The sequence below is a fragment of the Oncorhynchus masou genome, chromosome 15, assembly GCF_036934945.1.
Source record: "Oncorhynchus masou masou isolate Uvic2021 chromosome 15, UVic_Omas_1.1, whole genome shotgun sequence".
Classification (NCBI taxonomy): Eukaryota; Metazoa; Chordata; class Actinopteri; order Salmoniformes; family Salmonidae; genus Oncorhynchus; species Oncorhynchus masou.
The window spans coordinates 63,931,760-63,946,271 of NC_088226.1; the positions used below are offsets into that span (position 1 = coordinate 63,931,760).

Here is a 14,512-nt window from a genome sequence, read left to right on the forward strand (position 1 = left end):
GTGAATTACAATGAACAATTTAAAAAAGAACAGTCTCAACAACCAATTTTTGCAGTATATCTAAGTATACGCACTAACAACAACTACTTATGTCATTATAGTTAGGGTTAGTCTCTCTGGCATTAGTGTTAGTGTTAGTCTCTGTGTCATTATGGTTAGGGTTAGTCTCTCTGGCATTAGTGTTAGGGTTAGTCTCTGTGTCATTATGGTTAGGGTTAGTCTCTCTGGCATTAGGATTAGGGTTAGTCTCTGTGTCATTAGGATTAGGGTTAGTCTCTCTGGCATTAGTGTTAGGGTTAGTCTCTCTGGCATTAGTGTTAGGGTTAGTCTCTGTGTTATTATGGTTAGGGTTAATCTCTCTGGCATTAGTGTTAGGGTTAGTCTCTCTGGCATTAGTGTTAGGGTTAGTCTCTGTGTCATTATGGTTAGGGTTAGTCTCTCTGGCATTAGGATTAGGGTTAGTCTCTCTGTCATTATGGTTAGGGTTAGTCTCTCTGGCATTTAGGATAAGGGTTAGTCTTTCTCTCATTGGTTTAGGGTTAGGGTTAGTCTCTGTGTCATTAGTACTTAGATAGAAACATGCCTACCCCCACCGAGAACTCACATCTGCTTTGACAGAGCCTCTGTCTATAGAGCTTAATATTCCCCCTATATTAAAGACATGGCCCACAGTCAAAACCATGATTCTGCAGAGAAGCTATTACCTGTTAATCAAACCCTAGCCATCTATGCTTTGAAGACTCCTGGCCAGCTCCAGGTAGTCTCAAGTCATAACGTGGCTGATGATGGTTGACCTGACAGTGTTGGCCTCAGGTTTCTCACACCTTCGGGAAAAAGATCCCTTGTAATTCCCTCCAAACCGGAGATTATCTGTCTTGCAGTCGGGTCATTACCTGCTGGAATTCCGTGCCCCGTAAATCATCGGTGTTCTTTTTATCCAGATCTTGTCTGGGTAATTTGCAGCACACAACACCCCACACTAGGAGCTGGAAATAGATCTGGTAGTGGCACATTGGAATGCAAAGACCTTGTGGGTTGACAATGTTCTTTTTGACCTGTGGGAAAATCATCTCTTGACTCCTTGGTGCTCTCTTTCATAATATGTAATACAATGACCCTTAAAGGGTGACATAATCCCACTTCACTTTCCACACACATTTCTCTGTCGTCTTCCTGTCTCTGTTCTCTATCGCTTCCATATAAAAGCCTTGTTGTGTAATACATTGTTACCATACTGTAAATGATCCTTTCCTGTTTTTTTTATTGGGAGCTATCTTTCAGCTCAGTACGCGACCCCTTAATGCTCACCCCAAGCTGTTAGGGAAAGGAAAACAGAGTGATGTCATCACTACTGACATCAGCATCCATTTGAATGGTGTCACCTCTGAAACACAGCTCAGGTCTAGTTAACCAGGCAGGACAGTGTCAGTGTGGGTTGCTGACGGGTCATGACAGGTGTCTTACAGACCACCAAGGTGGCCTGCTGCTTGGACAAAGACACTCCATTGTTCTGTTGTCATTATGCCACAAGCCGTTTGGTTCCAGCAAAGAGCCGAGGGTCAGTCTGGGTCACAGAGCATGGTGGTTACAATCTGCTGTGTTTTGACATGCTTGTGAAGGGTTGGTCCCCAACCCCTCTCTTTCTGAGTCCATTCAGACTAGCTTGTAGGTTGTGTTGTAAAGGAGTTGAAATTGTGTCTGCTGAAAACCTGACTAATTTCAGCTTGTTCCTCAAAATATATTTGTGCGGCTTCGCCCAGGACACATCACAATATAAAGGCCTGAAAGGAGGATTTAAAGGAGAACATGTGTACCCGTTTACACACCTACCTCAACTTTTGTCAATAACAGTTTTTCCGTTTTTTAAGTTTTATTTTAATACTCAGCAGTTTTTTATACCCGCCCACCTGGGCCGCCGTTTCCTGTTCCCTTCCTACAGGTGAGCATTGTGAGGTGAACTCCCGCCCACCTGGGCCACCTGTTTCCTGTTCCCTTCCTACAGGTGAGCATTGTGAGGTGAACTCCCGCTCACCTGGGCCACCTGTTTCCGGTTCCCTTCCTACAGGTGAGCATTGTGAGGTGAACTCCCGCTCACCTGGGCCGCCCGTTTCCTTTTCCCTTCCTACAGGTGAGCATTGTGAGGTGAACTCCCGCTCACCTGGGCCACCTGTTTCCGGTTCCCTTCCTACAGGTGAGCATTGTGAGGTGAACTCCCGCCCACCTGGGCCACCCGTTTCCTTTTCCCTTCCTACAGGTGAGCATTGTGAGGTGAACTTCCGCTCACCTGGGCCACCCGTTTCCTTTTCCCTTCCTACAGGTGAGCATTGTGAGGTGAATTCCCGCTCACCTGGGCCACCTGTTTCCGGTTCCCTTCCTACAGGTGAGCATTGTGAGGTGAACTCCCGCTCACCTGGGCCACCTGTTTCCGGTTCCCTTCCTACAGGTGAGCATTGTGAGGTGAACTCCCGTCCACCTGGGCCACCTGTTTCCTTTTCCCTTCCTACAGGTGAGCATTGTGAGGTGAACTCCCGTCCACCTGGGCCACCCGTTTCCTTTTCCCTTCCTACAGGTGAGCATTGTGAGGTGAACTCCCGCCCACCTGGGCCACCCGTTTCCTTTTCCCTTCCTACAGGTGAGCATTGTGAGGTGAACTCCCGCTCACCTGGGCCACCTGTTTCCTGTTCCCTTCCTACAGGTGAGCATTGTGAGGTGAACTCCCGCCCACCTGGGCCACCTGTTTCCTGTTCCCTTCCTACAGGTGAGCATTGTGAGGTGAACTCCCACCCACCTGGGCCACCTGTTTCCTGTTCCCTTCCTACAGGTGAGCATTGTGAGGTGAACTCCCGCCCACCTGGGCCACCCGTTTCCTTTTCCCTTCCTACAGGTGAGCATTGTGAGGTGAACTCCCGCTCACCTGGGCCACCTGTTTCCTGTTCCCTTCCTACAGGTGAGCATTGTGAGGTGAACTCCCGCTCACCTGGGCCACCCGTTTCCTTTTCCCTTCCTACAGGTGAGCATTGTGAGGTGAACTCCCGCTCACCTGGGCCGCCCGTTTCCTTTTCCCTTCCTACAGGTGAGCATTGTGAGGTGAACTCCCGCTCTGGCCGTTGCGTCCCGGGGGTGTGTAAGAACGGGGCCAGGTGTGTGGATCTCCTGGTGGGGGGGTTTGTGTGCCAGTGCCTCCCAGGGGAGTACCAGAAACCCTATTGTGAGATGAGCACCCGCAGCTTCCCTGGCCAGTCCTTCATCACCTTCAGAGGGCTACGGCAGAGGTTTCACTTCACTGTGTCCTTCATGTAAGTACACCTATGTGTCTTATAACATGTCCCTATAATAATGTGTATGTGTGTATTAGTGGCTTTTTGGGGGGGGGTTCTTTTTGCATTCAAAAACACCTGGAGTTTTTTTGACATAGTACTGAGCCAAATGGTACACATCTAACACCATGTTTGAATATACAGTACCAGTCAAAAGTTTGGATATATCTACTCATTCAAGGGTTTTTATATATATTTTTTTACTATTTTCTACATTGTAGAATAATAGTGAAGACGTCAAAACTATGAAATAACACATGTGGATTCATGAACTAAACAAAAAAGTGTTAAACAAATCAAAATGTATTTTAGATTTGAGATTATTCAAAACAACTACCCTTGCCTTGATGACAGCTGGGCTGGCATTCTCTCAACCAGCTTCATGAGCTTCACCTGGAATGCATTTCAATTAACAGGTGTGCCTTGTTAAAAGTTAATTTGTTGAATTTATTTAGTTCTTAATGCATTTTTATTTTTTAATATTTTTTTTACCTTTATTTAACTAGGCAAGTCCGTTAAGAACAAATTCTTATTTTCCATGACGGCCTAGGAACAGTGTGTTAACTGCCTGTTCAGGGGCAGAATGACAGATTTGTACCTTATCAGCTCGGGTGTTTGAACTTGGGGTTTGAACTTGCAACCTTCACGGTTACTAGTCCAACGCTCTAACCACTAGGCTACCCTGCCGCCCAACTGAGCCAATCAGTTGCATTGTGACAAGGTAGGGGTGATATACAGAAGATAGCCCTATTTGGTAAAAGACCAAGTCCATATTATTTCAAGAACAGCTCAAATAAACAAAGATAAACCACAGTCCACCATTACTTAAAGACATGAAGGTCAGTCAAAATGGAAAATTTCAAGAACTTTGAGTGCAGTCGCTAAAACTATCAAAGATTATGATGAAACTGGCTCTCATGAGGACCGCCCTAGATAAGGAAGACCCACAGTTAGCTCTGCTGCAGAGGATACGTTCATTAGCGTTACCAGCCTCAAAAATTGCTGCATCACAGAGTTCAAGTAACAGAGACATCTCGACATCAACTGTTCAGAGGAGACTGCGTGAATCAGGACTTCATGGTCGAATTGCTGCAAAGAAACCACTACTAAAGTACACCAATAATAAGTAGACACTTGCTTGTGCCAAGAAACATGAGCAATGGACATTAGACCGGTGGAAATCTGTCCTTTGGTCTCATCCAACCGCTGTGAGATGCATAGTAGGTGTACGGATGATCTCCGCATGTGTGGTTCCCACTGTGAAGCATGGAGGAGGAGGTGTGATGGTGCTTTGCTGACACTGTCAGTGATTTATTTAGAAATCAAGGCACACTTAACCAGGATGGCTACCACAGCATTCTGCAGCGATACCTCATCCCATCTGGTTTGCGCTTAGTGGGACTATCATTTTTTTTTCAACAGGACAATGACCCAACACACCTCCAGGCTGTGTAAGGGCTATTTGACGAAGAAGTAGAGTGAGGGAGTGCTGCATTAGATGACCTGGTCTCCACAATCACCTGACCTCAACCCAATTGAGAAGGTTTGGGATAAGTTGGACTGCAGAGTGAAGGAAAATCAGCCAACAAGCACTCATCATATGTGGGAACTCCTTCAAGACTGTTGGAAAAGCGGTAATCATGAAGCTGGTTGAGAGAATGCCAAGAGTGTGCAGAGCTGTCATCAAAGCAAAGAGTGGCTACTTTGAAATTGCTGAAGTATATTTTGATTTGTTTAACAATTTTTTGGTCACTATATGATTCCATATGTGTTAGTTCATAGTTGTGATGTCTTCACTATTATTCTACAATGTAAAAAAATAGGAAAAATAAAGAAAAACCCTTGAATGAGTAGGTGTGTCCAAACCTTTGACTGGTACTGTACATACAACCCTTTGTAATAAGCAGTAATGGCTGTATCAATGGAATCACAAATAAACATTGCCTCATTCTCGTTGTCTCACTCACTTAACATGCTTAGGCATAGGCACATCTGAACTTCAAATCACAGAAGTGCTGAAACACAGGGCTGGTACATCAGCCTTGACATTTGTGTTCTATTTTCACGAAAGAAGCACAAGTAATTTCATCCAGTGGTTAGGTGCAGATATTGGTTCAAATAGTATTCATTTTTAATTTGAAATACTTTAAAAGGTTAAGAGCTTGCCTGGATTGACATTTTATATATCAACGCTGTAGTGAAACATCTCTTACTCGCGTCCAGCTCAGGTTCCCTGGCAAAGGTAAAAACAGGAAGTGATGCGTGGAGCCAGGGGAATCTAGATGTTTGGCTTTGTTGATCATGGTTTCCTGTGACGCTGCCCTGTGCCATATGGCTTTTGACCTTTGTGTCCGTACCCGCTACGTGCCAAAGGGTTCATGACACACAGCGGAATGGCTCCCAGTACTTGCTCTGGTTCTATGTCTGTCCGCACCAATCCTCCTTCCCTCCATAATTTTCCAAATTCCTTTTGCTCCTCTCTTTGTCTCTAGTTCAATATGATTATTTTTTCAATTTTCCCTTTTCACTCTCATTGTCTGTCATTTCCCAGGTTAATTTGTCTCTCAATGTGTCCCACTCTCCCCCGTTTTTTCATTACCTCAAGACAGGTTTAAGCCTTGAGACAAATGAGACACGGATTGTATATGTGTGCCATTGAGAGGGTGAATGGGCAATACAAAATATTTAAGTGCCTTTGAACGAGGTATGGTAGTAGGTGCCATGCACTGTTTTTCACGGAACAGTTTCCCGTGTGTATCGAGAATGGTCCATCACCCAAAGGACATCCAGCCAACTTGACACAACTGTGGGAAGCATTGGAGTCAATTTGGGCCAGCATCCCTGTGGAATTCTTTCGACACCTTGTAGAGTCCATGCCCTGATGAACTGAGGCTGTTCTGAGTGCAACTCAATATTAGGAAGGTGTTCTTAATGTTTTGTACACTCAGTGTACTGTACTGTATAATCAATGATAATATAATATATTGTACTGTTTAATAAGTTATAATATAGTATATAATCAATGATAATATACTGCTGATAATATACTGTACCAGGGTTAGGATCAATTACATTTCAATTTCAGTCAATTCAGAAAGTAAATTCATTTCCAATTCCAAATTTTGGAGTTAGAATTTCATTGTACTTCTGGTATTGAAATGTTTTTTACCCCAAGCCTGTACTGTACTGTACAATCAATGTGACCTTTGCTCCTGTATGACCTCATGTCTGACCTCCTGGCTGACCTCCTGTCTGACCTCCTGTATGGCCTGCAGGTTTGCCACCAGAGAGAGGAATGCCCTGCTGCTTTACAACGGAAGGTTTAACGAGAAGCACGACTTCATGGCCTTGGAGATCATCGAGGATCAAATCCAGCTCACCTTCTCAGCAGGTAAGGACGTAAAGGATGCAGAAAAGAGATGGCCACCAGACTCTTCCATTTACTCTGTTCCCTTCGCTTCACTTCACTTCTCTCTCCTATCCCCCTCTCTGTGAAATACTACATCTCATTAACAGGGAGGTTCTGACCAACTGGGAAGGGGTCAGAGTTTATGGAGCCAAGAAAATTGAGGGTAAACAGTGATCATGCAGTTCACCCAGTGGACTGTGTTGTGTTGAGTTTGGCAGGGAATTACTGCCATGGAGGTATTAGCCTAGTAAACAATCATTAACCGGCAGTCTATCTAACTAAAGTAGTGTTCACTGATCTGGATCAGTAGCACCAATATTAAAATAAGAGGTCCAAAGGTTTGTGTTTTTCTGAACCTTCCCCTTCCCCATCCCTCAGCTTTCTACCAAACCTTCCCCAGCCCCACCCCTCAGCTTTGTACCAAACCTTCCCCTTCCCCATCCCTCAGCTTTCTACCAAACCTTCCCCATCCCTCATCTTTCTACCAAACCTTCCCCTTCCCCATCCCTCAGCTTTCTACCAAACCTTCACCAGCCCCACCCCTCAGCTTTATACCAAACCTTCCCCAGCCCCATCCCTCAGTTTTCTACCAAACCCTCCCCAGCCCCATCCCTCAGCTTTCTACCAAACCTCCCCCAGCCCCATCCCTCAGCTTTCTAACAAACCTTCTCCAGCCCCATCCCTAAGCTTTCTACCAAACCTTCCCCAGCCCCACCCCTCAGCTTTATACCAAACCTTCCCCAGCCCCATCCCTCAGATTTATACCAAACCTTCCCCAGCCCCATCCCCCAGCTTTATACCAAACCAAGTGGCATGGATGCCATTGGGTGTCACACGCTCAGGGTTGTGACTTCAAAGAAAGAAAGAGTAGTGAGAGGAAGTATCTATGAAAAGGGCCAAACTCAGTTGGAATGGATTCTGTGTCGATTAAACTCTTTCCTGTTTCCTTTGTCCTGTTTCCATCGCTCTAGGAGAAGCCAAAACCACCGTATTACCCTTTGTCCTGAGTGGGGTCAGTGATGGTCAGTGGCATAGAGTACAGCTACACTACTACAACAAGGTAAGCACACATCCTGAATAGGTGGAGGCTATCATGATAACATAAGATTTGATCACTAAAAGAATGATGCATGTCCCTGTTTACTTGTTGTGCTTCGTGCCTTCACCCAGACCACGCTTGGTCTGTGGGGTAAGTGACGAGTGGTGTGGTGGGCACGGGGGAGAAGGGTGTGGTCATTGTTTAGAAATCCTTCAATCACAGTTACTAGGGCACCAGTAGGATTAGGATGTTATAAACCCAGATGGAGTGCCCTCATAAACCTCCAGGCCAAAGGTCATTCAAGTAGTGCACTCATACTATCCCCCCAACCTCCTCAAACTCCACACGAAGTCCAGAGTTTGAAAGGGTTGTCATGGGAACAGACACGCTAGTCTTTGTTTTGGGCGATTTTAGAGTTGATTTGAGGCCGTTGTATTGACAAAGAATAGAATTATTGAGATTCCATTTTGAGCTTTGTTCTCTTGTTTTGAAAGACAATCTGGGTTAGGCCTGTGTAACTAAACGGGATGGCCTCAAGCAGGGAAGTATTTCTGGGTCCAGGGCTTTCTATGCAGGATTTTTTTATGTTTATGGGCAGTGGAGGTTATTGTGTTCACCTTCAAAGATGGAACCCACTGAGAGTACTGTTCCTGGAAAGATATTAGTTGTTTTTAGCCTGGCTAAACCTATGAAAATTTGAGAATGTAGAGTCGTGGCCAAAAGTTTTGAGAATGACACAAATATTAATTTCCGCAAAGTCTGCTGCTTCAGTGTGTTTAGATATTTTTGCCAGATGTTACTATGGAATACTGAAGTATAATTACAAGTATTACGTAAGTGTCAAAGGCTTTTATTGACAATTACATGAAGTTGATGCAAAGAGTCAATATTTGCAGTGTTGACCCTTCTTTTTCAAGACCTCTGCAATCCGCCCTGGCATACTGTCAATTAACTTCTGGGCCACATCCTGACTGATGGCAGCCCATTCTTGCATAATCAATGCTTGGAGTTTGTCAGAATTTGTGGGTTTTTGTTTGTCCACCCGCCTCTTGAGGATTGACCACAACTTCTCAAAGTGGATTAAGGTCTGGGAAGTTCCCTGGCCATGGACCTAAAATATCGATGTTTTGTTCCCCGAGCCACTTAGTTATCACTTTGCCTTATGGCAAGGTGCTCCATCATGCTGGAAAGGCATTGTTCGTCACCAAACTGTTCCTGAATTGTTGGGAGAAGTTGCTCTCGGAGGATGTGTTGGTACCATTCTTTATTCATGGCTTTGTTCTTCGGCAAAATTGTGAGTGAGCCCACTCCCTTGACTGAGAAGCAACCCCACACATGAATGGTCTCAGGATGCTTTACTGTTGGCATGACACAGGACTGATGGTAGCGCTCACCATGTTTCCTGGAGAGAAGTGGCTTCTTTGCTGCCCCTCTTGACACCAGGCCATCCTCCAAAAGTGTTCGCCTCACTGTGTGTGCAGATGCACTCACACCTGCCTGCTGCCATTCCTGAGCCAGCTCTATACTGGTGGTGCCCTGATCCCGTAGTTGAATCAACTTTAGGAGACGGGCATGGCGCTTGCTGGACTTTCTTGGACTCCCTGAAGCCTTCTTCACAACAATTGATCCGCTCTCCTTGAAGTTCTTGATGATCCGATAAATTGTTGATTTAGGTGCAATCTTACTGGCAGCAATATCCTTGCCTGTTAAGCCCTTTTTGTGAAAAGCAATGATGACGGCACGTGTTTCCTTGCAGGTAGCCATGGATGACAGAGGAAGAACAATGATTCCAAGCACCACCCTCTTTTTGAAGATTCCAGTCTGTTATTCGAACTCAATCAACATGACAGTGTGATCTCCAGCCTTGTCCTCCTCAACACTCACACCTTTATTAACGAGAGAATCACTGACATGATGTCAGCTGGTCCTTTTGTGGCAGGGCTGTGGAAATGTTTTTGGGAGATTCAGTTAATTTGCAGGGCAAAGTGGAACTTTGTAATTAATTGCAATTCATATGATCACTCTTCATAACATTCTGGAGTATATGCAAATTGCCATCATTCAAACTGAGGCAGCAGACTTTGTGAAAATTAATATTTGTGTCATTCTCAAAGCTTTTGGCCACGACTGTACTACGGTTCCCCTACTCATACATACATTCATAGTTGGTCATATGCAGACATACACTATCATTTTGTAAGCTGTAAGAACATGAGCCTGGTCCTAGACTGTCTTCTGGTTTACACATTTCCCCATGTGTACAACATCTAACATTAGCACCGATATGACATTTTTGGCCGATACTGATATCCAATATTTTCCTTGTCAAAAAAAAGATTCCAATTCCCAATATAAAAAAAATGTACGGCCTTTTAAGCAATTCTAGTTAATTAGTTAACACACACGTAGACACAGCGGTCTAAGGCACTGCATCTCAGTGCAAGAGGCATCACTATAGTCCCTGTTTCAAATCCTGGCTGTATCACATCAGGCCATGATTGGGAGTCCCATAGGGCAGTGCACAATTGACCCAGCGTCGTCTGGGTTTGGCCGAGGTTAGGCCGCCATTGTAAATAAGAATTTGTTCTTAACCGACTTGCCTAGTTAAATAAAGCTTACACACACACACACACACACACACACACCACACTGACCAAAAAGTTATTTTGTTGGCATTTACGTATGTCCCCATTACCAGTGAAACATCATCAAAACCTATTTCTTTCACTTACTTTCTGTGCTGTTTTGTTGTTCATTTGATCTGTCATTTCATTCTTAACCAGGATTTCTATGGAACTCCATTTGGGTCTTTGCATGTCAAAAAATATACTATTTAACACTTTTTGATGTGTCAAATAACACATTTTACGTGTCAAATAAGTTTGTTGACCAATCAGGACATAAATATGACTGCACGTCACATAATAATTGAACGCGTTCATTAATTTTTCACGTAGTTATTACACATTGATTACACTATCACTTGTATTTCATATGTCACAGCGATTCATCGATACGTATTCTATGATGCTGGTAAAGTTGTCTCGCGCACCTACAGTGCTGGTCATAAAAAAAGATAGCTAGCTCATGGATGCAAACAATATTCTTCCCCAAAAACATAGCAAAACAACATAATCTGTTTCAGTAGTTATAGTTAGCTAGCTAACTATATAGCTAGGTGTCATCATCTAAAATGACCCTAATTTATAAGACAGTTCTTATTTGATTAATGGTGGGTCGGACCCATCTATGTTAAGCTAGCCACAATAAGGATTAGACACAATAGTGGACATTGCGGTTAGACTTCAAAATAAAAGTATGGCATAATTCTACTATTTGTATTCATTTGCATCACTGTCAATGATATATTTTTATTAATGAAGGCAACCTGCAAATTTCACTATTGTGCCTAATCCTTATTGTGGCTAGCTTCACAACACATAACCCGGTCCGGTCGAGCCTCTCAAGCCAGATGAAGCTAGCTGGCTGCTTGTAACGTTAGCTTTGGGAAACAGGGTTAAGTAGCTGGCTCAATTTCAACAGGCGAACAACAAGTGGCAACCTAGCTAATACTCACTCACAAGGATTCCTAAATCATTGCTAAGAATATTGAAAATGTATGTAGTTTCTATGGGTCATTGTTTTCAGGCTGGTTGTATTGGTGCTAGCTAGGTACCAAGCTAAAGCTAGCTACCCCAGAAGTTGTGGTCGAACAAATGATGCTTTATTACCAACGCGGTATTGTAAGTATAGCGTTTGTGGATGTTGTTTGCTTGTTAGCTGACTTTTTTGTACAGCTTTGACAGTTCTACTGTCTCTTTTTTGACACGCAAAGACCCAAACGGCTTTCCATAGTATGTATGTTGTTACGCTAATAGCATTGACGCTATTACTGTGTAACTCCGGTAGAGCAACAACGGAAAAATAGCGCACTTGGGGGTGTTAACTGGTGCTCGACCAGTCGGTAAAATCCAACATCACCCACAACAGAGAACAGTTGATTGTCAAGGGCAATAAATTCCATTATCTTGGCTTTAATGGATTTCGCCTTTGAGTCGTCTCTCTGAAATGTTGTTACTCTTTCAAATGACTGCTGGACTTGTTGACTGCTCGATCCACACAGCAGACATGGTGGGCTTGTTTAGGAATGCGGTGTTGCACGTATAGCGCAACATTTTACGTGGCGTCATTACTTTATGTACCTTCGTTATATAGGTATGCACGTCAGCTTTGACATCGGTTTTGCATATCGGGCGTTAAACTAGACATTGGCCGATACGGATGTTGCCATTTTTAGCTAATCTCGTCTGATTCCGATATGTTCACCGATATATGGTTTCGGTCAATTCCATTTTCATGTGTACAACATCTAACAGTGTTTGGGTCACTTCCTTTTCAACTCCAGTCAATTTAGGAAGTATCCTGAAATTCCAATTGGAATTTGGTTTTCTTTCTGAATTGACTGGAGTTTAAATGGAATTGACCCCAAACCTGTGGCACAGTGTCTCAAATAAATATGTTTTTCAGTCAATTTTACAGACATATCTGAAATATCTTTCTACAAACAAATGACTACATTTTCGAAGCTGAAGGGAAACTAGCCTAACTGGAGCAGTATGTACATAAATAGCTGATAGAAGCAGTTTGGGTGTGAAGTGATGTATTGTACTTATTAACTAAAGCCCATTCCCCCTTGCTTGGTTTCTTTCTGTGTGGTCCTGTGATGTTGAGGGCAGCTGAGAGAGTACTGCTCCCTCTCCTGACTTCATGTTCACTCCCCATTGAGCCACACAAGCCCTGGCCGGGCACTCTTCCCCTGTTGGGTCATTCTAGGGGGGGCGCCCGACAGTGAGGGGCTTGGTGTCCCACTACTACACCAGTCGTGGCCTATTTACTCTGTTATCCTCTTACACTAATGGTGGCGCTATTTCATTTTTGGAAGAAAAACGTTCCCGTTTTAAACAAGATATTTTGTCACAAAAAGATGCTCGACTATGCATATAATTGCTACTGTTCGAAAGAAAACACTCTGACGTGTCCAGAAATACAAATATCTTCTCTGTGCGTGCCCTTTAACGTGAGCTTCAGGCAAAACCAAGATGACTTGGCATCCAGGAAATGACAAGGATTTTTGAGGCTCTGTCTTTCATGATCTCCTTATATGGCTGTGAACGCAAGAGGAATGAGTCTGCCCTTTCTGTCGTTTCCCCAAGGTGTCTGCAGCATTGTGACGTATTTGTAGGCAGATCGTTGGAAGATTGACCATAAGAGACCACATTTACCACGTGTCCGCCCGGTGTCCTGCGCCGAAATTGGTGCGCAAAAGTCACCTGCCAGTATTTTTCCATGGGGCACAGAGAGAGAAGCAAGCTTCCACGAACTGCATGTCAATGAAGAGATATGTGAAAAAACACCTTGAGGATTGATTCCAAACAACGTTTGCCATGTTTCGGTCGATATTATGTAGTTAATCCGGAAAAGTTTCACGTTGTAGGTGACTGCATTTTCGGTTCGTTTCGGTAGCCAGGCGCAATGTAGAAAACGGAACGATTTCTCCTACACACAGACGCTTTCAGGAAACACTGCGCATTTGGTATGTGGCTGGGAGTTTCCTCATTGAAAACATCAGAAGCTCTTCAAAGGTAAATGATTTTATTTATTTGGTTATCTGGCTTTTGTGAAAATGTTGCATGCTACATGCTACACAAAATGCTATGCTAGCTTTGCATACTCTTACACAAATTAGTCAATTTCTATGGTTCAAAAGCATATTTTGAAAATCTGAGATGACAGTGTTGTTAAGAAAAGGCTAAGCTTGAGAGCAAACGCATTATTTTAATTTTATTTGCGATTTTCAGAAATCGTTAACGTTGCGTTATGCTAATGAGCCTGAGGCTTAGTCACAATCCCGGATCCGGGATGGGGAGTTTCAAGAGGTTATACACCACAAAGTCCTGGCTGTGTATAACTACTGCTAGAACATATTTAGTCCCTTCTAAGATTTTGAAATATCATTATTGATCGGGAAAGAGGATTAAATGTGGATTGGTTTGAAACTTCAGTTGAATACCTTTTTTTTGGGATGTTGATTGAAAGTTTTCTTTGTGACTATCTAGCAGAACTTGAAATATTTGAACAATTCCCAATCCCCTTCCCTTCAACATATGTGCTAAATCAGGGTGACACAGTGTTTCTTGGTAAACTTACACAAATCTACAAAGTATACACCTCACACCCTTATGGGCTTAAAAAAATAGGTCTGTACCATGTCAGATATAGAGTTGAAATGTGATACATGTTGAGTTTGAATATTACAGTTTATATCCATCACAGAAGACTAAAATATAACAAAACCATTTGAAATAGAAACAGCAGATTCTCTGCGTAAAAATAAAAAAGTGTATTAATTATGAAATTGTAAAAAAAATATGAATAACTTCGATCTATTAGGCCAATAGAGGGCGCTTTGGTCATTTCGACTGCAGGAAAGGGTTTTAAGTAGGGGTGAAATTGTAGGCGTATTCGTATTGAACCGTTCGGTACAAGGTCCACGGTGCACGGTTCGGTACGCACTGTGAACTGAACAATACATGAATCATATATTATAGCTAGGAAAATATATATATATTTCATTGTAAAAAAAATATTATTGCATAAACCAATGGCGTATAAATTAACGTGTGAAAAATATCCACATAGTAATAAAGTTGTTTATAATTATCTGCAGCTCTTTAGTTATTTCACTCC

The 14,512-nt window shown here is 43.2% G+C and overlaps 1 protein-coding gene across 1 annotated transcript in view; it reads left to right on the forward strand.

Moving 5' to 3' along the window:
* The window catches only part of LOC135556632 (cadherin EGF LAG seven-pass G-type receptor 1-like), a 92,553-nt gene that overhangs the window by 45,686 nt on the left and 32,355 nt on the right, over positions 1 to 14,512 (forward strand). The window contains exons 3-5 of the mRNA XM_064989991.1: positions 3,074 to 3,296; positions 6,593 to 6,708; positions 7,698 to 7,786. Coding sequence (XP_064846063.1) covers positions 3,074 to 3,296; positions 6,593 to 6,708; positions 7,698 to 7,786 — 428 coding nt within the window. The remainder of the gene's footprint in view (positions 1 to 3,073; positions 3,297 to 6,592; positions 6,709 to 7,697; positions 7,787 to 14,512) is intronic.